Source organism: Gopherus flavomarginatus, chromosome 9, assembly GCF_025201925.1.
Source record: "Gopherus flavomarginatus isolate rGopFla2 chromosome 9, rGopFla2.mat.asm, whole genome shotgun sequence".
Lineage (NCBI taxonomy): Eukaryota > Metazoa > Chordata > Testudines > Testudinidae > Gopherus > Gopherus flavomarginatus.
In genome coordinates this window covers 78,083,114-78,109,428 of record NC_066625.1, presented here as the reverse complement: position 1 = coordinate 78,109,428, position 26,315 = coordinate 78,083,114, and the positions used below count along the sequence as shown (strand labels likewise).

General features: G+C 47.6%; 2 protein-coding genes across 3 annotated transcripts; one reads left to right on the top strand and one right to left on the bottom strand.

Annotated features, from left to right (window-relative positions):
* Positions 1–772: 772 nt before the first annotated feature.
* Positions 773–5,812, bottom strand: MRPL46 (mitochondrial ribosomal protein L46). Its single transcript, XM_050967421.1, has 4 exons — positions 5,591–5,812; positions 4,305–4,497; positions 2,389–2,562; positions 773–1,212 (listed from the first exon to the last, which is right to left on the bottom strand). The coding sequence occupies exons 1-4, from the start codon at positions 5,780–5,782 to the stop codon at positions 962–964; spliced, it is 810 nt and encodes a 269-aa protein (XP_050823378.1). The 5' UTR covers positions 5,783–5,812; the 3' UTR covers positions 773–961.
* A 66-nt stretch (positions 5,813–5,878) lies between these two features.
* MRPS11 (mitochondrial ribosomal protein S11) lies at positions 5,879–14,466 on the top strand. 2 transcript variants are annotated; one of them, XM_050967422.1, is made up of 6 exons: positions 5,879–6,000; positions 8,050–8,172; positions 8,445–8,543; positions 10,524–10,653; positions 13,540–13,605; positions 14,122–14,466. In XM_050967422.1, exons 1-6 carry the CDS (start codon positions 5,948–5,950, stop codon positions 14,227–14,229), a joined length of 579 nt encoding a protein of 192 aa, XP_050823379.1. In that variant the 5' UTR covers positions 5,879–5,947; the 3' UTR covers positions 14,230–14,466. The 2 variants fall into 2 exon arrangements, with proteins under 2 accessions (XP_050823379.1, XP_050823380.1); XM_050967423.1 differs by lacking the exon at positions 5,879–6,000 and adding an exon at positions 6,783–6,940.
* Positions 14,467–26,315: the final 11,849 nt, after the last annotated feature.

The window sequence follows — 26,315 nt, the reverse complement described above, 5'->3', positions numbered from 1 at the left end:
GCAGGACGAACATTTCCTGGGGCATGGCTCAGAGCATAAAGCGCAGATGCTCCGCTTTGCCGAGAGGACAGTTTGTCTTCAGCCACCATATCCTGCCGGGCACTCAGACACACTTTCTGCTGAGGCACAGATGCCACAAATTAATACACAGCACTGACCTAGAACAGTTCTTATTCGTTAGATAAATTACAATGGCTGCCTCTGGAGAAGTCAAAGGACCCCCTGGTAAGTTAAAGAGGAGGACAGATGAGCTCAACAGTGTGTACAATTTGCATGAACAGGGACCAGTGTGTTACTGAAGATGCTGCTTTTCCACGTTCCAGGTCAATGAGAGCTGAATTCCTTAGAGAAGCAGATGGCTGCTATTCCCCCACACATTGACAGGTGCGCCTCCTCCCGAGAGGGGCCACAATAACCCAGAAGGAGATGAAGGACTTAGAGGTTTGGACACAGAGTTTAAAAATGGGGAACTTTAAACATGGTCCTTTGCCAGGTCTCCCAATACAACTAATTGGTAAATCCCCTTCTTATTCCTCTAACAGTGTCTCGTCCCACCTAAGCAAGTAAAGGGAGCTCACTCACTGCTCCTCTTATTGAGGAACAGCTGCTAAAGGAAAAGTACAGCTTTTCAGAGAGACCATTTGAGCTTCAGGCTACTACAGGAATCCAGTGAAGAGAGGTACCACAGACCTAGGGAATGGCATAGCTGGAAAGGGAAAAAGGAGAATCCTAGGGGCATTAGAGGATGCAACATAAGCACAACATTCTTCACTTAGCAGAGGTTTTAATATTTATTTGATACAGGTCTAGAGAAGAGGAACAGAAAACAAGGGGGAAGGTTGGATCCTTCTTCAGGTTCAAACATCACTCTCTGTACACAGAAGCAATGCTAAGCATTGTGCACCTGTTTGAACATGTTTTGTTGTGTCCTCCCCATTTGCTTGGAGTACAGCCCTGTCTTTCACTGGTCCATCAAAAATCTGTTGACTTGCTTTAGGTAGTCCGGTTTCAAGTAATCCCCCAGCTCCCCCTTGCTGACCCACACATAGTCTTCTCTCCTCTCTGCTTGGAGCAGATCACCGCTCTGGAGGAGGGCTTTGAAGAAGAATATTTTGGCCCCAACACTGCCCTCTGTCCTGAGGGCCCTGGGGAACTTGTACTTATAAAGCCCGCATGGTGCATTCCCTAGGAATTTGGCCTGGATGCAATTTCCTGTGAGGTCCCAGGGATCCCGAGGGGGAAAGAAAACAAAGCAAGAGATCAGGTCACACGATAGCAGCTGCCGCATCCAAGGGGTAACAGTGGAACAGCACAGGATACATGCTTAGTATTGGTTCAATTCTGTTCTCTCTTTCTAGCAAAAACACCTCCTCCCGCAGGTCCACACTGTGCCACACCTCCCTCTTAGGGGCTTTTTTTTTTTTAGAGTCCCAATAACCCCTCGCAAGGACTGACCAGAGGTAGCGCGGTCCTGGGGATCATAAAGTGCCACCCCCCCCCCTCTTTGTCAGGCTAACTGGGTTGTTTCCACAGTGCTCCCTTGCTGGGAAGCAAGTGACCTTGCTGAGGATAGGCTTTACATGCCAAGAAAGGCTGCTAATGAGCTGTGTGTGGTGGAGACAGAAGCCCTTTCCCCCACAACAGCACTAGATACCAGTCAGGAGCCAGTCCCTGCGGTTGAAACATTGCAGACCCTAAAGCCACATTGAAGAAATCATTGGGCCAGCTCGCTGCAGTTACCAACAACAACAAAGTCTTACTCTTAGAGTATGTCTACACTTATGGTGGTGTGCAGAGTATGGGTATAAATGGCAGGGTAGATGGTGAGGCATGGCTTGGATGAGTAGAGTGCCCTACACGCCTGAACTCCTCAGGTACACACCCTACATAGGCTCTCTACATACTAGGCAGCACCTCCCTGTCTACGCTGCTATTTTTTAACAGCTGCAGTGTTCCTCTGCATCCCTGCTGCCAAAGTCTCTCTCTGCGGTGCCTAGCTACTTATTGCAGCGATAAGTGTGGACACAGCCTACTTTTCACGGCAGCTGTATGTGTGGTACCTGTACTCTCCATGCCGTCGTAAGAATAGACATAGGATTGGGCACCTAGTGCCCCCTGTAGAGAGTCAGTACACTAGCAATTGAGCTGGAACGTAAAGCAACTCCCCCTGAAATGGGCAATACCTTGGGCTTCCCATCAACTTTACTCAGACACAACTCGCCTCAGAGACCCCACTGGGTGCAACTCATCCCCTCTGCTGCTACATGTCCTTTCTCTAGCCAATCCTAATGGAGTATAGTGGGGCTCTGCTAGTATGAGCAGATAATACACAAGAGAAAGAAATGGGGACAGGAAGGGGTGGCAGCAGCTGCACAGCAGATGACTTACCTGAGAGAGTAGCCAAGGCTCTCTCTGCAGTGCTTCGCAACGTCTCTCCAGCCTGCCACTCTGCTTGAGGCAGGAGCCACAACTCTTGGTTGCCAACTTTCTCTTTGACCAGAAGCATCAGATTCCGATCCAGCTTCCTGTTCAAAGATGTCCGGTCATTGTGCTTATCAGCATCTGCCAAGAGAGAACAGATTCTAGAGACAGAAAGTCCCCAAGCAGGATGGCGTCATCCAGTACCTAGCTCTTCAGAGCCCAAGCCTTCCTCTCGCTCAGACCCTGACAACAAGGACACACAGAACAATTCCGAGTGATGCTTCTAGGTACAAATGCTTCTTATTTCTTGGGAGAGTGGAATAAACTCCCTCAAGAAATAAGAAACATCACAAACCTAGCTGCTTTCCACTCCAAGTGCAAGGCACATTTCTTTGACATTGCCTTTTCTAACATAGGCCCATAGTAAAAGATATATTTATTTTAAAAAAAACAAAAAACAACTACCAAAACAAGACATCTGCTCAATATGCAGTGGCAGTTAAAAAAGTTAACAGTGTGTTAGGAACCATTAAGAAAGAGATAGCTAAAACAGAAAATATCATAATGCGACTATATAAACCCATGGTACATCTAGACCTTGAATACTCCATTCAGTTCTGGTCACCTAAAAAGAGATATTAGTAATGAAAATGGTATACAGAAGAGCAACAAAAATGATTAGGGGTATGGTAGCTTCCATACAAGCAGAAATTAAAAAGATTTGGACTGTTCATCTTAGAAAAGAGATAGATAAGGGAGGATACGATAGAGGTTTATAAAATCACGAATGGTGTAGGGAAAGTGAATAAGGAAGTGTTATTTACCCCTTCACATAACACAAGGACTAGAAGGTGACTGGAAAAAATTAATAGGCAGCAGGTTTAAAATAAATAATAATAATAATAATAATAAAGGAAGCACTTCTTCACACAATGCACAGTCAACCTATGGAACCCATTGCCATGAGATGTTGTGAAGGCCAAAAGTATAATGGGGTTAAAAAAAATTAGATAAATTCACGAAGGACAGGTCCATCAATGGCTATCTGCAATGCTCTGGGTACCCCTAAACCTCCAGTTGCCATTGGCTGGGACTACCCAAAAGGGTATAGCACACTCAAAATTGCACTGTTCTGTTCATTCTCTCTGATGCATCTGGAACTGGTCATTGTCAGAAGACAGGACACTGGATTAGAACAACCGTTGTTTTGACCCAGAATGGCTGTTCTTATGTTCTCAAAACACTCCACCACACATGCTTCACCCGCTGGGGAGATGATGAGAGAACAAACAGCATATGATAGACATTAGTCATGTTACTTAATACACTACTGGAAGGCACTCAGATACTATGGTGTTGAGCAAAGTACAAGAACCTATATACAACAGAATAGGTGTCACCTAGGGATCTGGATGGAATCCATTGATTTTCAGTCATGTCTCATAAAAGTGAAAGCAGGATTGCACTTGAAATGCTCTGCTTTTAAAAAAGACCATTTAAAACAAGTAGTTTAAGTCTCTAGTTCAACTTAGTGCCTAATAACTAAGAGTCAACGTTTATGTAGGACCTACATAATTACAACACTAGTATTGTGTGCTCTTGTGAACTACAACTGGGAGTCAGTCTGGTCATGATTTTTCTGATAAGGACAGAATAACCAGCCTCCATACTTTTCTCACAGAACCTTTGAGAGGGCTCCTTTCACAGACCGGATAACTCATCCTACAATAGCTGAAAGGCGTCATGGGAGTCCCATGGAAGCTCCCTCTTCCTGAGGGCTCAGCACCCTGCCTCACTTCCACTGTACCAAAGTCAATCATGTTCAGATAGACCAGAGAGGCCCCATCCCTCTCTTGCTCAGCTGAGAGAACTTGGCTCAGAACCTGTTATTCGTGGGCCAGCTTTGAACCGCTGGAATTTCTGTTCCCAGGCATCCTCCAGGTCTTGGGCCAACACAATAGCTTGCCCAGAGTCCTCTTCCTCAACATGTGTATGGTCTTTCCTCTTCTTTAGCTGCTCCTCTTCTGCCAAGTGACGGAGCTCATAGTCTGAAAAGATGCTCTTCTCCACCTCTATCTGGAAAGGACATCATAGAGAATTGTCAAGTATCAGCAGCCTCACTATGGGTCACAGTTACCAGCACTGTTATCCTAGGTCACACACAGAGAATAAAGCAATTTTTATTGCCACAAATAGGGCTTGTGCTGATTTCTTTGTGCTGGAGAATAACTTCTCTGCCCAGAGCATAAGCTCTACCCCAGGAGGTTAAAGTTACACTGTGCAGAGAACACATCCAATATTGAAGACATAAGGAGATGCTAACCCACTGTAAATACAGCTATATGCTAACTACAAAAAATATGTTAGCACATTATAGTCTGGAATCTAAATGCACATAAATCGGGAAATGCAAAAATTGAGGGTTTCACAGTAACATGGCCTCCATGTGACATCCAGCAGAGATCACCTTTCAGAACTACAGCCAGGCATTGGAGTCATTACTGTCTCAGAAGGGAGTGGTCTCTTTCCAACAAGTCACTCCACCACTTGTGGAATTCCATTGCCCACTAGCACATGCGGGGGCATGGAGCGCATGACTCAAAGGACACCCCTAGTGTGCCACTCCCCACAAGATCCATACACTAGAACACTCCTCACGGAAGCAGAGTCACAGTGCTAGTGCTTAAAGCAAGAAGGGGACACCTGATTGATCATCTAGGGTGCACATCACAGCGCATGGAACGCCACCCAGTCACTCTGCATCCAAGTGCATAAGCTCCTGGGGCACAGCCTGCGTCCTGCCCCGGTACAGTTACAAAGGGGCATTTGCACCTGGGTTTTAACTTTGTGATTTACAAGCTATTTGCATTTTAGATGGGGGACCTCTCCAGGTGGGTCACAGCGCAGAGGCACAACAAGGTGCTTTTCCTCAGCTCTGATACTCCTGAGCTTGACAAAAGGGGAGGCAGCAATCTCCTCTGGGGGAAACACAGCATGTGGCCAACGCGGCTCTGGACCAGCTTCAGTGCGGGGGGCTGCCCGGGGGTAGGAGCGGCTCCGATAGGCACTGCAGGATCCAGCACGTGCTCCGTGCGTACCCCAGCCCCCAGTACCCCAGTGTTTTCCTGCCCCCTGCCCCGGGAGGGTCACCTCCCCCCAACCCCGCTACCTGGTGCACCAGCTGCGCCATCTCCTCCTGCTCCAGGCTCAGGGCCTGCGTGATGCTAGGCAGCCTCTGCAGACACAGCGCACCCATGAGCCGCCACCGGGGCGCGGCCGAGGCAGACACCCAACGAGGGCCAAGCGCCCACCTCCATCGCACCGCGCCACCGTACAATGTCCGCTGCATGGGGGCCGCCATCTTCTGTCACCGAGACCACAATGCACCGCGCCGCCGAGCCATCTGGGCGCCGCCATCTTTCCTCCCATAGGCCACAATGCACCACGCTGACCTTTCCCCTCTCCTGGCGTGTTGGGGCAGTGGCTCCTAGCTCTGGGGCGGGTTGGACGGCAGCGGGGAAGGGCCATGACCCGGGTGCTGGTGGTTGCCTGGCAGCGGTTCTTAGGAGCCGGATTGGGGTAACTGGAGGAGATGGGGGTATCGGCGGGGAGCGGCCAGGGCGCGGCTCTGTGAGCGACGTGGGGGAGCATGTTGGGGAGGGACGGGCGGCCGGGGCCTTGGGGAGGGTGGGAGGTGGAACAGGCTGCCAGGGCCTTGGGATTGGCGGGGGGGGGGGGGTGGGAGGAACGGGCGGCCGGGGCCTTGGGATTGGCGGGGGGGGGGGGGGGAGGAACGGGCGGCCGGGGCCTTGGGATTGGCGGGGGGGGGGGGGGGAGGAACGGGCGGCCGGGGCCTTGGGATTGGCGGGGGGGGGGGGTGGGAGGAACGGGCGGCCGGGGCCTTGGGATTGGCGGGGGGGGGGGGGGTGGGAGGAACGGGCGGCCGGGGCCTTGGGATTGGCGGGGTGGGAGGAACGGGCGGCCGGGGCCTTGGGATTGGCGGGGGGGGGGTGGGAGGAACGGGCGGCCGGGGCCTTGGGATTGGTGGGGGGGTGGGAGGAACGGGCGGCCGGGGCCTTGGGATTGGTGGGGGGGGAGGAACGGGCGGCCGGGGCCTGGGGATTGGGGGGGCGGAGGAGGAACGGGCGGCCGGGGCCTTGGGATTGGGGCGGGAGGAGGAGGAGGAGGAGCAGCAGCCGGCCAAGGCCTTGGGAATTACGCTGGTGGGGATGGCGAGTGGGCAGCCTGGGAGTTGCACAGGGGAAGTGGGGAGTGAGCGGCCCGGGCATTACGGTGGGAGCCGGGTGGCCAGGGTGTTGGCAGCTGCGGGAAGTAGGTGGCCAGGGTGTTGGGGTTCCAGCTCTGAGCTAACCACAACAGCAGCTGCACTTCGCGTTGGGTTATATTTTGGATTCAAAATGTCTCTGCTCCAAGCAGTGACTCTGCTAAACGGGTGCTGTGGGGCTCGTTTGCTGTTGTCATCTTTCTTGGTTCCAGAGCCGGATTGCTCAGAGCGCAAATAAAAACATTTGTTTTGCTATCAGCCCTGCAGACTCAGGCTAGTCTCCCTCTGGTTGGGTATGGTGCTCAGTAATAAAGATTCTCTTCCCCAGGGATACCTGTGCAATCACACAGTCTTCACGTTCTGCTCCTATATACAGCCTTTTGGTCCTGTCATTACAGCTTAGTTCACTCTTGTATTGACAAAGCATGAGGTGCAATAGAAACCTGTTTACTCTTCAACTAATGAAACCTATGTAGCTACTGAAGTCAGCAGCTCTGGTTGATACACGCCGGAAGGTCTCTGCTGGGTAGGAAGAGATTGTGTAGGGTAGAACTAGCTACATTATTAAAGCTACATGTGTTTAACAGGCGCCCTCCTTCCCAGCTCTACCTGTAACAAGGTCATACTGTGATGTTGTTGCTGCTGTTTCCATGTCAGCCGATGACCTCGTGCAGGATCTAGGCACAATAGAGAAATCCAGGGCTTGAGGTACAGGCTGTTAGGGTATCGCATAGGCTTGGCAGGAAATGATTGGGTAAGGCTACTCTTTTATTGATGAACAGTCTTATTTTCAAATTTGCTCCCAGTTAAGTGTCTCTTCACAATGGATGTTGTCAAGATACAAATGAAATTAGACAGCCACCTAAAATCCCCTCTTCTGTGCTACTAAAGGGATTATACAAAATACTTCAGTGCTTATTTCAGTATTTGTTTGATTTTGTGCCTCCCTAGATCCTGGCCAGTGAACTTAGCCAAGTCCCTTTCCATTTCTGTTTCTTGTGCGTTGCTGGCATGCTGTCTGAATTTATTTTTATTGTGAAAACACTCCTCGGTTTTGCCCAACTGTTTGTTTTGATAAAAAACTGGAATGTGGAGGCTGACAACATCCCTTTGAAAAAGTGATGTTCCTGGGGTGGTTACTATTTGATTCCTCAACGTGACTGGGGAACCCTGAGGGTGATGATGACTGCTTGAGTTAGTCCTGCAGTCAGCAAATAGCTTTGGTTGTTTCCTCTGCGAAAATATACTATGGGAGGTCTTATGTGAGGGTGGCAAAAGATAATGTAAAAGACTATTGTGTAACTGTGAAATCCTAATCTATTTCTCCCACATCTTTTACCTAGTGGTTACAATGTTGTCTTGCGTCGTGGCATACACACAGGTTCCCAAAGGTTGCAGGAACAAATGGAGAATACAGAAAGTGTTGCACCTGAGGTGACAACAAACCAAAGCAAGAGTGACTTCAGGTGAGGCATCCTGTATGGTTCCAAACCAAGCTGTGGTGTAAAGTCTCTTCATTTGCCTCTCATCAGGGGGTAAATCACCTCAAGCATCTTTCAGGAAAGTAAGGAAAACAAGTGACTTGAAACAATCACAAGCACAGTTCATATAAGAAGTTCTGAGCTTAGTTTGGCAGCATTTGATCCACTTTTTTTCCAAATTCCAAAACTGTATTAAAAACTACCATTGCGTGTTAGTGATATTGCAAGTATTTGATTCTTCTTATTTTACTTTTCAGCCTTTTTCCCCCTATACCAGGACAAGGAAGTTCCTTAACTTGGGGTGGAAAAAAATATGAAGATATCCCAATAGCTCACATCAAAGCTACGTACAACAAGTAAGACACAGACTTCTTGGTGTACAGGTCCCATGTAAAAGGGCCTGCAGCAGTACCGCTTTATGCTGAGAACACACAAGCTAAGCAACTGGACCCTGATCTTGGGTAGATGGGAGGCCTCTATGGAAAAGTCAGGGAAGTAGTGTTGGCTACTCAGGAGGCTGCAGTCTTTCTTATGAGTCAGTACTGAAGCAGTACTTCAGTGCCGTGCTGGAGGGGGAAATGGGAAATGCAAGACCATAGTGCCTTTCACAAGAGCAAGGCTGTTGAGCGCATATTTTGACCAAACTCCAGTATAGGTAATTACATCTTGTCCCCCCTAAATTCCACAGGCAGTTTTAAGAGGATACAGGAATCTTATCATTTCCTGTCTTACATTGTTGCAGTATTGCTGTACATCCAGTGGTGAGCTGGAGCCGGTTTGCACTGGTTCGCGGGAAATGGCTGTTAAATTTAGAAGCCCTTTTAGAACTGGTTGTCCTGTGTGGAACAACTGGTTCTAAAAGGGCTTCTACATTTAACATCCAGTAAGTTGAAGTGACCCAGGAGCGTAGCTGGGGGGGGGGGGGGAAGAAGGGGGAACAGCCGCTCCCCCTGAGCACATTATCCAAAAGTGGTGTCAACCCCTGTGGGTGCTGCAGCTCCCCGCCCTTCAGCCCCAGCTCACCTTCACCTCCACTGCCTCCCCTGAACGCTCCGCCTCACTTCTCCCCCTCCCCCCGGCTTCCTGCGAATCAGCTGTTTGCATGGGAAGCCTGGGAGGGCGGAGAAGCGGTGTGGTGTTCAGGCCCAGGGAGGTGGAGACAGAGCGTAGGTGAGCTGAGGCAGGGCGGCCGCCCGTGCTGCAGCAGGTAACCGGAGGGGGGGAGGCAGCGCAGGGGAGAAACCACTTCCTGCCCCAGCTCACCTCCGCTCCGCCTCCCTGGGCCTGAGCATGAAGCTGCCGCTTGCTTCTCAGCCCTCCCAGGCTTCCCGCATGAACAGCTGATTCGTGGGAAGCAGCGGGGGCTGCGAGCTCAGTCTGACCTGGTGCTTCAGGTGGTGCACGGTGGCGGCATGGCCCAGCTCCAGCCGAGCAGGAGGAGGGAGGGAACCGGTTGTTAAGATTTTGGCAGCTCTTCACTGTGTATAGCTGTTGAACAGCTGCCATGTTGTTCACCAGAGGTGGCTGCATTTCAGTGGTGACCCCTAATGAGACATAATTTTATAATTCTGTAAAGCGCTCTGAAGCTTAAAAAAGGTGTTCTATATGTTTTTAAAATAAGCAGAGGTGGTGAATCCTACTCATGTAGTGGGAAAGTGGGTCTGGAAAGGTGAAACCCTATCTGAACAATTTCTAGCAGGAGTATATTACCTCAAAAGACAGTACTCTCCCAGTACTCTTTTCTGCCACTCTAGCATGACCCTTAAGACAAACTAGGGCTGTTGCGGAGCTTTCTACCATTGCCTAGAGCAGTGGCTCTCAACCTTTACAGACAACTTACCCTTTTCAGGAGTCTGATTTGTCTTGTGTACCCCCAAGTTTCATCTCACTTAAAAACTACTTGCTCTCACGCTTAGGCATAAAAATACAAAAGCATCACAAAACACTATTACTTAAAAATTGTTGACTTTCTCATTTTCACCATATAATTATAAAATAAATTAATTAGAATATAAATATTGTACTTACATTTCAGCGTATAGTCTATAGACCAGTATAAACAAGTCATTGTCTGTATAAAATTTTAGTTTGTACTGACTTCGCTACTGCTTTTTATATAGCCTGTTGTAAAACTAGGCAAATATCTAGATGAGTTGATATACCCCCTGGAAGACCTCTGCATACCCTTGGTTGAGAACCACTGGCCTAAAGTGCAGTAGTGTTGAGGTATGGGGCGGCGGGGGCGCCCTCTGGACGGCCTGGAAGATAATCAGAGCAAGAAAAGATGGGAGAATTACTTTCTTATGGCTTCTTACCCTCCTTTTTCTCATCCTCAGCACCCACATCCAGGTCATCAGTCCTGAGAACTTGCCATTTGCCCGTACGTCCTGTGGCACAGAAGGATTCAGAAATGCCAAGAAGGCCACTGCCATTGCAGCACAGACTGCAGGCATCGCAGCAGCAGCAGTGAGTCTGGTCTGATCATTCTGCTTGTTGAGGCTAATCTTGCTGAGGTCAGGAGGAGTGCTAGCAATGGAGTGATTGCCAACAGATGGACTCTGAAGTTCTGCTTCCTTCTTCCATTTTTATCTTCTGGTGGAGGAGAGAAGTAAAGTCTGCCAGTTCCTGTGTGTCTGAGCAGTACACTCTGTTTCCACATTGTTTCCTTTGAGAGGGGGCATGGTGAGCTTCTCAGCCTGGATAAACTGTATGTGAAATGGGAGCTTTAAATATACATGTGGTGGCTTTAGTGGCCTATAATGAAGAGATGAAAGTTGCTTCCTATCCTTTTTTGGCTCCAGTTTGGACAGCATCGTAGTTTAAACTATGGGTCTAAGTGTTAAGCAGCACATTTCATTTGACTGTTAAGCCCAGATGGAAACAGTTTATTCAGCTGTGACTCCCCTTCCACATATCGATGCTGTTATAAGCAGTGTCGCTCATTGGTAAAATGGCAGCTGCTTTGTGAGAGACAGAGCTTCCGTTTCAGTTATAGCTTATAAGGGTACAATTTCACCTGTAAGCAGTTAGACAAGTGACAAGTCAAAGAAAAAGAATTATCTGCCAGCAACCTGAACACATTAGTTGACTGTCAAGGCTTGAAAGTTATTGGATACCTCTTGTGGAATAGACTTTCAAAGTCACATTTATTTCTCTCTGTACTCACAAGCTGTGCATTAGTTTCAGAAAAGAGTGACAGGTTGAAAATGTCAAGATTATATGAAGAGTTTTAAAATAACAGTAAAGTTAAGCAGTGTTGTTGTAGCCGTGTTGATCCTAGGATGTTAGAGAGACACTGCGGGTGAGATAATAGATTTTTATTGAACCAACTTCTGAAGTTATTGTGAAGCTTGTTGTAAATGGTTTAGAAGTGAATATTCTCTTTAATTTATCCAATAAAATTAATAATAATTAGATGGATACAAAGGGCCAAAACCTTGTGCAGAGTTGTGGCCCTGACTTGAGAGCAGCTTTTGCTCAGATGGTCTCAACTGGAACATGGACCATTTATTTTCAAAAGCCAAATAAGGGGAAACGAAATCTAAGCACAAACCGAGCAGGTGTGAGAGGCAGGAAGGAACTGCTGTGTTTAGCATTATCCCATGAGCAGCACTGCACAGTTGGCCTGGTGAAGTCTCAGCTATAAGCTGCTGTTGGAGGCAGAATACCACACCAATGACCTGAGCCATTCTGGCAACCCTTCATTCCTAAAAGAGCATGGTCAGACTTTGGGAATATGAGCACATGTAGTTACCAGTTGCACACAGAGTTTAAAATCTGGCCCTGTGGATCTAGTGTAAGTGTTTCTAAAAGAACCTAAGTTTGTGCATGATGTGTGGGGGAAGATGAGACTACCTGTGTCTTGGACTCCAGCACTGCAGAATGAGGCACAGTGAGAATGAAAACCTAGAGCAGTTTCCCAAACTTGGGATGCCGCTTGTGTAGGGAAAGCCCTTGGCGGGCCGGGCTGGTTTGTTTTGGCCGATCGTGGCTCCCACTGGCTGTGTTTTGCTGCTCCAGGCCAATGGGAGCTGCAGGAAGCGGTGACCAGTACGTCCCTCTGCCCGCACCGCTTCCAGCAGCTCCCGTTGGCCTGGAGCAGTGAACCACGTCCAGTGGGAGCCATGATCGGCCGAACCTGCGGACGCAGCAGGTAAACAAACCAGCCCTGCCCGCCAGGGGCTTTCCCTACACAAGTGGTGTTCCAAGTTTGGGAAACACTGACCTAGAGTGTCCCCATTCTGAACTGGATAGAACTCACTCTAGTTAACCCTTTAGCCTCTGGAGTTTTCTTTCCCATTGTGGGAAGAACAACGTGTTGTGATTGGTTTATATGAATAAGAACCATTTCCAGCACTAATCTCATGCATCAAGGACGGATTCTTAGAATACAGGTGCAGTGATGCATTGTTACCACTCACAAATAGCCAGTGTCAGAAATTAGCCTCTATCCCTGTATCCAGAGGCCTGGTCTATACTGGGAATTTACATTGGCATAGTTCTCAAGTGTGAAAAATCCCCACCCAAGAGATGTAGCTATGCCGTTTGAACCCCCGATGTAAATGGGTGCTAGTTGTCAGAAGAATTCTTCCGTCAATCCAGTTTCTGCCTCTCGGGGAGGTAGATTACCTACACCAGTGGAAGAACCCCTCCTGTCAGGCTTGGTCTACACTAGGAAATTAAGTCAGTAAAACTAATCACTGAGGAGTGTGAAAAATCCACACCCCTGAACAATGCAGTTAAATCAACCTAACATCCTGAGGAGGTGGAGCCCTCCTGTTGGTGTAGATAGTGTCTTCACTGAAGTGCTTCAGTGCAGCTGCAGTGTTTTAAGTGTAGACAAGCCCTGAAGTTCTGGGGCTGTATCATTTTAAGTATAAACATACCTCCCGACAATTTTTAACCTGCACCCTCAGGGAGGATTAGAGATCTCCACTAGATGGCAGTGCTGTGTCACATTAGGAGAAACTGGTAAGATTTGTTGATTTGAAATTTTTTTAGGCCCTCCCTAATTTGGTCACCTGCCAGCCTTAAAAGGACACATCATCTGCTGCCTCAACTCATGACCCAAGACAGCTTCCCTTCTCAGCTCACCTTTCTTCTTCGTACATAATGTTATGTTGAATGTGTCCCTGGGCGTGCATTTCCTATCCTTCCCCAAATCCCTGGCTTTGTCCATATGATCTCCATGTTTATCTCCCCGGAACCATCCTTGATTCTCTCTTCCTTTCTGTCTGAAGATGCTTGTGATAGTGGATGAAAGGGATTAATCCAGAGAGATTGGTACTAGCAGCGATAGATACCTTTTGACCTGCCTGCCCCTCATCACTGAAAGCACTTTTCTCCCCACAGAAAGCCTGCGGGAAAGGTGTGTCCCATGTGCGAGTGGTGGTGAAAGGTCTGGGCCCTGGGCGTATGGTAAGTGCCTAAGATTCCTCTTCACCGGCATCATGAGCCCTCATCTATTTGTTCCTTTCTCTGAGGGCTGCAGGGTTTTTTATTTAGGCCTATGGCATTATGATGCCTGTTAACCTGCTTTTCTGAAATTGACATGAAGGACAAGAGGGGCTGCAGGGAATTTACTGTTTTGTCACCCCAAAACCTTAATTGCAAAAAGAAAAAAAAATGTCCTCCTGGTGAAATCCTAGAATAATTTTGTGTAAGGAACTGAGTGAAAGCCAAATTGCTTACGTCACTTCAAGCTAGAGTAGCAAATCAATGGAGAATACATTGTAAGAAACAATCCTGCCCTAGCCAGGAGGAATGGACCATCTGGGACCAAACAGGGCTTTCTGATTAAGTCTATTGCAAAGAGATGTTGATTGCCCTGTTCCAGACTGCCTTCTCAAAGATCTCTTTCACTTTTCTGCCAGTCTGTGCTGATTGTGCAATGGTGCAGCATGCAGTCTAATGTCCACTCTCTTGCTCTTTCAGTCTGCCATCAAGGGGTTGACCATGGGGGGTTTGGAGGTCATCTCCATCACAGACAATACCCCAATTCCACACAATGGCTGCCGTCCTCGGAAGGCACGAAGACTCTGAGAGGGGAGTGGAAGGAAGACACCGTGTACAGTATCAGTTTGGTGCACTGTGAACTGGTTTTGAATTTTGCCTTTGATGGATCTTGGCAGGATGTGTTCCTTGGAAGCCTTTCCTAGGAGAAACTTAGAGAATGGACACAACCCTGGTCTTTAGCTGAGTGGTTGAAGCAAGCCTGTATTTACTTTCTGAGTAGGAAGCCTCGTCTGTAAAGTTAATAAATGAAAATGTTTTAGTCTTTGTGATGGCCATGTGTACTGGCTTCCTGGAAGCATTTTGGATTATTCTTCTCCCAACTGCTGCTTTCCTCCTGTCACTGCTACTGTATGTGGCTTTTGACAAATCCAGGTACTGTTACTCTTGTCATTAGGAAGGGTCCCTTTTGCAATGAATGGCAGATTTTTCTCATCTCCCTTTTATCCAAACACAGATTTGGAAGCTGGAAGTGGAGAACCTCTTCTCCCCATCTAGGTAACAAAATGTGGTGTTCCCACCAGAAGCCTGAGCCCAGCGCTGCTATGCGAGAGGAGTGCAGAACAGCCAGCTCCTCCAGCTGCACGGAGTGGAGGAGTCTGAAGTCATTGCTGCTATAGGTTGGTTTTGTTGCTTCATTTTGCCTTAGCTACAATTGTCTAATTGGTGGTATTTACTAATAGAAAGCCCCAGTTCTACTGAAGGAGGAATCTTGCCAGCTTTGATCTACAGCATCATTGCTGTGACTGTGCCAACTCCATGCATAGCTAGCACTGCGAAATGCACATACAGTAGCTGGTACATTTTTTCTAACTATTACTGCATGCAGTACATTCAGTCCTGTCTCTCTCTTGCTAACTGCACCTGCTGTGCCAGGGCTCGAAGGGAGAAGGTAAGTAGGGGATTAGAAGGCCTGAGGAACAACCAAATGCTGCCCAAGAGATTTAAAATGCCAGGCCAGGCCAATGCTGCCATTGGCTAGAGGCTGGCATAAGCCAGGACCTATGTGTTGGAACGTACCTGCTCTTTGCTGCCACCTATTTCAGCTCCACTCAAGGAGAGAGTCTCATAGGCTAAGGGCTTTCTGGAGTGTGAAAGGGGTGGTAACTCTAGCAACTGAGGAAGGGGTCTCTTCCTGGCTGAGGGAAGTTTGCTGATTAGTCATCTCCAGCTCAAGGAGGAGACCAAGAGGAACAGAAAGAAGCATTGGTTACATGTCCCAGATTCCTGGCAAGTACTTCACCTCTATCAGGGATGTGAATGAGCACAGATTCTCCTTTGGTCCATCTGCCAGGTTTAGCACAAATCCAGGCTTCTCTGCTCCATTATTTCTCTTTTCTTTTGCTTCCTCTTTAGTTTCTCAAACAGTGTAATTAGCTATTCTCTTCCCCTTTAAAGAGAGAGGGTGCCATAGCAACAAGGCAATGTTTAACACCTTCATGGCTTTGTGAGATGTGCAGCAAGCTCATGAAATCAGGCTGTTCAGAGGAGCCAGTTGGGCTACATTTAACCAATGGCAATAAAACAAGGCTTGAATGACTCCTCCTACCTCATCCCAGCTCTGTGTATGTGAATTTGGGCAGAAGGGAAGTTGTTTTAAAGTAGGGGGAAGTCTCTTCACAAGACTGCAAGATGGAGGAGAGAAGCTTTTTCCTGTAGGCTCTCCATTGATTTGATTTAATCACTCAAAAAGGCAGGAGAGCTTTTCCCCCCAAGCCCAGGAAAGGGTTTTCTGGGCTTCTGCTGACTTCCCAGCATCTCCTCCTGGACAGTGTTTGGGTCAGTTATAGATCCTATAGAAAAATATTAACCACATGCTTCATTAATGGCCAGGGAGAGCATACATGGAGATGTGGGTAAAGCTTGATCATTTTTAGTGCTGCCTTGAAGTAAAGAAAACTTCCAACAGGTCTTAAAAGAAAGCTTTATATAAAAAGAAAGAAAAATACATACAAATGTTCTCTCTGTATTAGATGATACAACACAGGGTCAATTGCTTAAAAGAATATTGAATAAACAGCCTTATTCAAAAAGAATACAAATCAAAGCACTCCAGCACTTATATTCATGCAAATACCAAAGAAAAGAAAACCATAGAACTTACTATCTGATCTCTTTGTCCTTACACTTAGAAACAGAAGACTAGAAAGTAGAAAGTACTTCTCCAAAGCTCAGAGAAAGCAGGCAGGCAGACAAAAGACAAAAGACTCAGACACTCAATTCCCTCCACCCAAAGTTGAAAAAATCCGGTTTCCTGATTGGTCCTCTGGTCAGGTGCTTCAGGTGAAAGAGACATTAACCCTTAGCTATCTGTTTATGACAGAGAGCATACATGGAGATGTGGGTAAAGCTTGATCATTTTTAGTGCTGCCTTCAGCAAGTAGTTGTGGGAACTTAGCAGCGTCCCAGAACATGTACATTCACTAGCCAGCAAAAAAATGGCATGGTTCTAAAGAGGTGCATGTCTGAGCATTGCTGAATGGATGAAGATAATATATTCTGGAGCAAACTAAATAGTCACTCTTGAATACAAGTAGCTTATGTGCTGCTCAATCCAATGCTACCTTGAGCACCACTGGGGCAGCAAGAAGTGCTTCTAAGTGTAAATGGTAGAAGGGAGTGAAAAATAACAAGTGCTATGGGGAGGTCTGTTATTTTTGAGTCATGCGCTCATCACATATACTCTCTGTAGGTCCAGGCCAAATCTACAGTAAATCTTGGCCTTTCCCACTCTCTAGCAATTATGAAGACCGGGGCTTTTAACACTGTTGATTCCTCAGCATTTGTGAAAGACACATGAATCCAACAAACTCACTTCACTGTATGTGCAGTAAAGAAGTTTCTCATCTCTTCTCTGTTGTTCTGCCTCACCCCCGTTGCCTGTCTCTCTCCCTTCCTATCCAATATTGATGTTCGCCTAGCTCTCTCTTAGAATCCTTGTGTACCTGGCCAGAAGTAGCTGGCAATACCTTTCCATCTGTTCATTAGCTGGCCATATAGAACATCTTGACGTTTGCTTCTCTTCCAATCCCCCAGCTCAGCATAATCTTCATCTGTTTGCAAACACAATGCATCAACTACAGTGCTTATCTGTGAATTCAAATCCACCACATCCACCTTCTTTCTCTCCCTGACTTCACTGCTGAAAAAGAGACCATCTGAGCCCAGGCCATGCTCATAAAGCATGAGTGGAAGAGCAAGGGAGCCTTGACTCTGCTGCAGTTTTAACTCTCTTTGTTCTGCAAAGCTTAGGCCCATGCTGCAGCTTTTAGCCTTGGAGAAGAGCATAATTGCATCCAAATTGGACTCTTACTCCCCTTGTGTGGGACAGTTACCTTCAAACACTGTGCTGCAGATGAAAGTCTGCTGTGGAACTTTTGGTGCGGTGTGCTCAGTTGTGCTCTTTGTTGGGTACGAATGGACCCCAACAGCACTTAATTACAGGATTTCTTTACAATTCCATTTCAACCGTTAATTAAAACCCAGTTTGAGTCAGCTACCAGGATTTACAAGTTTTAATTGCTTGCCCTAGTGCTTGGGTGAGGTATAGTTCCGTGCTGTCTTGCCTAGCTGCTCCTCCTCTGTGTGCAGCACCATTTGGTCCTAGTACTTTTGTACTGGTCAGACTCTAGTCCCTGTTTGACTTCTCTCCTCTCAAGAGTTCTCTGTTTGCCCCGGTGCTCACTTGGCACAGGTAGGCTTCTCGCTTCCTTGCTTTGATAACTTTCTGCCTACCATTGTAGCTTCCACTTCATGACTCAAGGCTGCTCAGACAGGCCTTTCTGAACACAAGTTGTTTAGTCTGTTACTGAGGGCAAAACTCCGCTCTTTCTTCTTTGCTGTCATGGTACAAACATAGGCTATTTTTTACCCTTTCTTTTAAACTAGAACGTATCCAAATTTCCTATAGTGAGGGATCAAAATGCAAAATCGGTTACTCATTTATGGATACTCTGCTAATATGAGTTTACCTTATTGAATGTAGCGTTTGCCATACTGCCTCAGGCAGTTAGTCCTGCTAACCTGTTATCCTGCATCTAGTAGGGGCCAATACCTGGGACTAGAGTAACAAGCGGAACTTAAGCAGTGCACTGGCCATGCCCAACTTGTAGCTGCTCTGCTCTCTAGTGGAATTCATAAGCCTGAGGTGCCTAAATCCTAGGTGCCTAAATCCTATCCTCAAAGGGAGTTAGGTACCTATCTTTCTGGGCCAGAGACATACCCCTTCCTCCACTCCGGATTCTCAGCTCATTTTACTGGAGTTGGTGCCTAACACCGGTCAGTCTTTTTTCTTTTTCCTTTTTTTTTTTTTTTTTTGCAAGAAAAGTGATGATTGCAGCACTCCTGCTCCTACCCCCTTGCTATAGCCCAGTGGCAAAGCCATTCAGCTTGGAGGTGAGAGACATGAGTTCCAGGCCCTGCTTCTGAATCAGGCAGATTGGGGATATGAACCTGGGCCTCCCACGTAAGTAGTGAGTGCCCTAACCCCTGGGCTATAGAACAAAAAGGGGCACCATCACCTTTTTGGAGTAGAGAGCACACTTCGTGCACCAGGCAAGACAGGAACAGGGAAGTGGTTAGTTTGTCAATCCCACTTGGGCTCAGGTGTGAGGTAGGCATGACATTGCTGAGCTGCTTCAAGTACAAGACAGCTTTCTGCATGCTCACTAGCGGGAATTTAGGTTGGATCTAGGTGCCGAAGTCTCCTTTGTGCATCTATGGTTGGTGCTTTGAACAAAAAGCCACAAAAACTCATCCCTCACAGTGCACTGCTGTACATGAGGGAACCCCCTTCCTAGCCCCTGCACCAAGCAGTTCCCCGCTGGAGCTGTGGTCATCCTTGTTTGCTGAGCCAGTGATTCACTATTTCCTTTGTCGTTTAACTGTAAAGGGTTGTTGGTGACAAGTCAGGTACCCAATTCCAATTCCTTTGCATGTTTTAATTGAACCATTAATCAAATGATGCTGATGTCCTTTAATAGCTGACACCAAGTGAGGAAGAGAAGAGGACAGAGCTTCCAGTGCCAATAATCTGCAGTAGCTGGGGTGGTTTACTTCACACAATGTCTGCATGGGATAGGGCTTCTGCTTAGTTTTCCTTCACTGACCCCAGGGGGAATGTCTGTAACCAGAAATCCTCAGGAGCGCTGCAGTGGAATTACACTCCTTTACAGTGGCAAAGTGGTAGTGGGCCAAAATCATGCTCAGTTATAGGTGGTAAATCAAATTAACTCCATGATTGGACATTCCTAAGAATCCTTATGAACTCCTCTGAAGCGTGGAGGGGATCCAAATGAGGTCATGATTCTGCCCTTCCTGTGCACTGAGACTCTGGCATCAGTATTCTCCAGTCTACAAACAAATCATTGATACCAATCCAGCTCAAGCCTCTTTACCTTGGCCATCTTTCCTTTCCTAGTTACCTCTCCAGGTTCTTAGCATGCAACCTCTTAGACCAAATTAGGTCAAGGATCTTCAGATTGTTTTCTTACTTTCATAATGCTCTCCAGGAAGAGGCTCAGGCATTAATTGGCACTCAACAGTAGTGAGTGCTTGGAGGTTGAGGTTTTGCTTTTCAGCTAGCTAACAGCATCCAAGTTCCTGAGATAATGGTGGGGGTTGGCAGCACATTTCTCTTGAGGAGGGGGTACCAACAGAAGTGGGCAGACAATGGCTATTTTCCTTTTGCCGATGATCACTCAAGATCCCGCTGGGCAGCTAAACAGCTGGTGAGAAAACTGAGCACCAGTGTAGGAGGAAGCATTGTGTTCTTAGCTCTCTTGTCCCTCTGACTCCACCCCCTTTACCTTTTGTTTGTCAGATGCTCATGATCCTTCCCTCACTGGGCCCAATATCTGCAGAGTGCTGGAGAGTCTGCATGTGCTCCTGCTGTCTGAACTGAAATCTTGCACCAGCTGGAAAGCCCCAATAACTCTTCCCCTAGGCCCAGGCCAACTGAGGCTGTTCCTGGAAGTAGCTAATGTAGTCAGTTTAGAGCTACTGTTCTACAGGAAGTAGGCAGAGCAAACATGGGGCAGGGGACTGAATGCTAAGCAAAGATGAAGGGAATGAAACAGGAGCCACTCAAGAAAAGAGAAGTTTGGGATCAAAGTACAGGAAGTGCATGGTTATATTCTGCTGTAACTATCCAAATCTTCTCCTATGCTGACCTTCAGCATTACCAAAAGTGTCTGGCTGTACAAGCAGGGACCACTGCAGCAGTAACTGTACTCTAAGGACTTACGGCTATTCAGACAACTCACTCCCCTTCCCTAGCAGGGAAGAACCCATCTCTCCTCCCTCCCAATACCCAAAAAAGCAGCTGGGAGTTTCCATGCACCCCTGCTGCTAGCATGAAGAGTCCAGGGGGAGTATTCACTTAGCCACCTTTAATACGGGCCTGACAGTCCCATTGGAAATTGACTCCCAACTTGCTCCTCTTTAGTAAACTTTAATTTCTCTATGTGAAAATGACACCCCTCAAAAAACTTTCCCTTCCCTCCTACTCTGGTTTTGAAATGCTCCAGGGGCATGTCCATGAGGCTCTGTCTGCCTTTGCTTGTCTTTATGGAGATGGATTCTTTGTCAGCATGAGAGACTACAGGAGCAGCAGTCCACGAGTGAGTTCTCCCAAAGATGCTGCTGGGTAGAGCTGCTATGCGCAGCTCCCTGCTTTAGAGTGAGGCCAAATCAGAGCAAGTGCAGGACTTGCGCTATCTCACCAGTTAGGATTCTGATTGGCAAAGCCAAAGTGAAAAACAGGAATGGCCTGGGTTCATGTCCTACATTTGTCCAAAACCATTTGGATAACAGCTTCGCTGCTGGTTCATTTTAATCACACATCCTTGTTTCCTCCACTAACTACCATGTCTGAGAACAGGCTGGATTTCCCACAGCAGGCTGGACTGAGTGTTGCATAAGAAAAACAGAGCTTAGCAAGAGCCACACTTGCCTTATCAGTCCCTAGGCTGAAGTGTTGAAAGATGATTCTAATCTCTTCCTATTCCTGCCTTGAGGCAAGCAACTTTTTCCAGTAATTGTCAGGAATAGCCCTCATGCCACTCATTGCACAGACCTGGAATCTGGCCTTCATTTGGTCCTGCAGGGCCATAACAGAAGCAGATGACTGATTTACTGAGCAGTCAGGACCACTCTGCCCAAGAAAGTCTAGAAAACAAACAGTCAGACTAACCTCCAGTGCCAGCCCCTCAATGCATGTCTCCTTATTCTAGGGAGAGGGAGAATAACAGGTGCAGCTTCTCTCCCTACCACTCTCTCCAACAAGCGGTGTTGCACCCAACATGCACCAAAATGCTTCTTTATTGTGCATGTTGGTAAACAGTCTGTTTAATGCCAACGAGAGTCACACTGACATTCTTGATTTACCCACAGAACCGTAGCTGGCTGGCCAGCTGCAAAGAAAGCTCCCTTCCCAGCGGGCCTGACCAGCAGCAGCCAGTCCATTTTTGCCCTCTGCTGATATTGCCACCCTGTGTGCTGGTGCTTGGTGTGATATGGGTGCCTCTGCAGCAGGAAGTGAACATTGTCACAGCCAGCTCATTCCTCAGATGTCAAATGAATGACCACTGGAGGGTAGGGATAAACACAGCTGGATTTAAGCGGGCCCTGTAGAAGAGAAACGCTTCCAACACCCTGCTTCTGAGCCAGCCAGGCCCTCCTATAAACTCCTCTTTAACTTAAAACCTCTTTTGGAAGAAGCAGGTGCAGGCAGAATAGGGATTTTATTCTCCAAAATGATGGTCATTCAAGGTGGGAAGAGCAGAGAGGGCTAGACGAGATTCACAGCAGTCAGTATGGGTACATAGAATTGCAGCTTTAAAAGAAAATAGTCTCATGGCTCTAGGCTATAGCTAGCTTTAAAAGTACTTTCAGCCCTTCAGGTCAGTCCCACCTTCCCCTTATTCAGCACATGATGAGCCGAGAGAGACAATGAACTAGATGAGGGGTTGGAAAGCCAAACTGTTTGGCTGCCAAGCGCTACTTTCCTTCTCCCTCCCAATACGCACACATTTTAGCCAAAAAATGGAATTAATTCCCATGTCTGTCCCTTGCTTTTATCAGTGCTCTGCACACACTGGCTCGGAGGGAGACAGTGCACAGCTAGTTCTCTACCAGTATCAGCAGGTCTAACCTGGCTGGACTCTGGACTCAGCATCCAGCTAGAAAATGCAATAAACAGCACTGAAAAATCTTCCTTCGGGGTAGGAAAGAAAGAAAATGAGAAAGAGGGACCAAGAGCATAAGGCCTACCCTGCAGGTGACACTAGCTACTAATCCCCTCATAGAAAGTAGTGGCATAAGCATAGTTCCAGCAGCGGTTCTTTGGCCATTGGTAACGGAGCTGTCATAAGAGCCTGCTCCGGGGTTGGGAGAGGGTTGTCTCCAGGGCTGACTAGCACCATTCTCAGGAGATGTCCTTGTGCAGGTTGCTCAGAGTAGCTGGTTCATTTGAGCCTCCTGTCTTCTAGCTCAGGCTGCTGCATCCCACCCTGGGGAGGCTTAACAAGGACAGGGGCCTTGCCCAGACACTGGGCCAAAGGGTGGGAAATGACCTCAGTCATGTGCAGAGCAGCCATGTGCACTGCTACCTCTCCTCCCCTCCCCGAGCAGGAGAGGCCAGGCTGTTTGCTGGCCGCTTTCCTCTCCAAGCGGCTGTTTTAACTGGGTTTTGTTGCCCTGTGCCGAGGACGTTGCCAGGTTGATAGCTGCTTTTGCGGCCTGTCTCCCCTGGTTGTCATGGTTACAGTGATTAGCAAGAGCTCAATCCGGAGATGGGGGAGGGGTAAAAGCTGCATCTCCCCGTGTGCTCTCCCAAGGCAGCAGGTACATCTAATCCCAGCATTGCTCCGGCTTACGCCTTTGACAAGCACCAAGGAGCTATCAAATTACCAGCTCCAAGACTGCGATAGTTGCTCGGAGGGGATGCAGTACTCAGCCAACTACTCCTATTAACACTCTAAATCAAATCTGACCAGGGCTGGCAGACAGGTGTCTCTGGAGATGGCCAGGTCACCTCCTCCCACTTTTCACTTTGTTATATTTGTTCAGTTCCAGCTGGGGTTCTCCCTTTCCCCTCGCCTGTCATTCCTGCTTTCTTACTGGTGAGAAACCCGCTGGGGATGAGCTCCCTGCAGGCCAGCAGGAGTACAGCAGTAGGCCCGCACCTCCCTTGGCCACCTTCTGGCCCGAGTGCAGCTGTTCACGTGCCTCAAGCATACCACCAAACATCACATGCCATGCACTCACACTTAGATGCTGCCTGGCTACAGGCTCACCTCCATACCACTCCTCCCAGGCACAGGCTAGAAAAATGCAAGCAGCCAGACCCATTGCATTGAAGGGCCTGATCGTTCCTTCCTCACACATCCACACTGAAGCCAGGGAGTTTTGTATCATAAAGAATGGAGAACGGGGCTCAGAGTGAGTTAGGGTTTATTGTCTCCTATTGCTACTTTGCCTTATAGCCAAGGCCTATAGCTGCCACAGCAAGGCTGGAGGAGAAAGATATGGCAGGTGAGGGGGGGAAAGAGTCTTCAGAGTAGTCCCACGTAGGGAAGTCTGAAGGCGTATGTCCAGGAGCGGAAGCCTGATATGTCTTTCAGGTGAAAGCTAAACAGTGTGCGCCTGTGAAGGGCTCCACTTCCTTGAGATTCCTCTCTCATTGCACCAACCGGCAGCTGGCACACAATGAAGGCATTTGGAGAGCTCCCAGCTGAGGACCAGGGATAGTTGCTACTAAGTACAGTTATCGGTTAAAAATAAACAGCTTCTGTTAAACTCAGTTGATCCTTGCAAATTAGCAACCTAACGAAGAGTGTCCACTTCTAAGGCCAGTGACACCAAGCATCAACCTCCATCTGACAAGTCAGACTGCCCCACTAGGTTATAGGCTGGGGGTGTTAAGGTTTCCTCTAGCTTCACGCTGCCTCATTTCAGTTTCCACAAGACATTCCCCAGCCCTAGTGACTGTCATCTAAGCCCTATGGGTCTCCTAAACCACCAGTGGATTCTCTCACGGGTCTCCTCTGTAAGTTTAAGTAGGTTCTGCTAAGCTCACTGAGCAGCTGGCGATAGTCTGTCTCCCCACCCACAGTGCATGAATAAACTTTTCCCTAAATTCCTCAGTGCACTGGGCATTCCAGTCACTGCAAAGCAGATGGCAATTCTGTCAGGCAGATGAAGCGGAAGATGTTTTAAGAGAGGATTTCGCCAGCTGCCAGAGTGAGAAAACAAAGGGGAAGACACTGGAAGAACAGCCAAACCATCCAGAGATGCAAGAGAAGTCTACCAGCTGCAGCTGTCTGTCTGAAAGCCAGCTCTTTAGGGCATGCCTGTACCCACCCACAAGACACAGTAAAGCTTCCAAGCCCACTTTGATCCTAGGAGATAGCAACAGAGCCAACACGCTAATGTAACATTATAGCAGAGCTCCAAACTATGACACTAGGACCAACTGAAGTCTGGATATATGGATTAACATTACAGCCTCCAATGGAGCATAACTAGATGCAGCACAACTCTGTCAGAACTCACTAGCCCTTCTTCATAAGTATATCCCCTTACAAACCCACTGGTACATTGCTGGTTACCCACACATCACTATAGTTTTCTGGTTGTTACAATCTTAAAGCCTGTATTTTTATCCCATTTCATAAGAAAAACCTTATACAATTCAGCATTTTCACATCACTGTTTCTCTGAATAAAACCAGAACTCATTTTCCAGCATGCCAGCTAAAATTCTGCACTGGAGCAGACAGACTCCCAGCCAAAAAGCAGCTGTGGTTTTGAAGTCAGTCACTTCACAGAGCAGCTGGCAGGGTCATGCAGATTTCTTACCTCTAGAAGAGTTTACTTTGTACAACTCACCAGAGCACGTGTCTGCAGTAACAGGAGTTTGGAGTTGTCTCCCTCGCTCCATTTCCTTTTAGCCAACCATCTCTCATAATTACTCTGACAAGAGAACAACTTTTGACATGATGCCAGGGAGGCAGAAAGGCACAAGGACACACTAACAACCTGGACCCTATCATTGCATGAGTAGCATGAACAAAGGACCATCACACCTGGGACATGATTTATTGATTACAAAATGTCTTCTACAGTCACTCTTCTAAATAAAAAAACATAGCAGAAGCAAACCAGGTTTTACTAGACCTCAGTGACTTCATCCCCTTTTCCCCACGGATGAAATGGTTCCCATAGAAGGGAGTGTGGTGGAAGAGAAGAGAGGCAGGAAAGACCGTAAAAAAGTTGCAGAAAGTCACAAACCTGTTTTTTCTCCCCGTGTCAGAAAAGTCCTAAACAAGCCTACCAGATACTCTGGCGCATGTGAATAAAGGGCCGCTCCCATAATTACACTGGGACTGCAAGGGAACAAAGCCAAGGAAGAGGGCAGAAATGGTGCAAAGGAAGTCACTGCTTGAAGGTTAACTGAAAGGAGACTTGAGAAGGGATCTACCTTTAGATGAATACACAGATGTACAGAAGGTTGCATTTTTGAGCCCACAATGATTTCTGTAGCTTGTCACTTAATACGGCTATATATAATCCTCACACAACTGACCCAATCTTATTTTGATTGTCTGTCAGATCAAAGATGGCTGAAGTCACAGAAAGCATAAAGTAGATCCATTGTTAACCAACACACTGTCTTTTCAAGGCATGAGTTTCCCTGCCAGTTAGTTCAGAACTGAACAGAGAAGTGCTCAGTGCTAAAGGGCTTCTGTGGGGTCATTCTGACACAAAGCTCAAGAGAAGCCATAGAATAAAGAACCCTACACACAGTAGAGGGAAAGGGCTCAGGAAGTGAAGATATTGGCCTCTCCAGTGCTCTCCTGCTTGAGACTGAGTATGGAAGTGCACACCACACTGTTGCTGTTGAGTACCCAGTGCAGCAGAGCAGTGAGAAATCCAAAGGTGTGGAGCCTCAGATCGGGCCCATTTGGGCACTGGCAGCCACTGTTCAAGCTAGCAGAGGCACATTCCACCTGGGAGGACCATGCAGTAAAAAAAATGCATAAATCAAAACAAAACCCACCAGTATTTTTGACCCACACTGAAAAGTGTTGGTGACAGCCCTGCAAAGCCACCCAG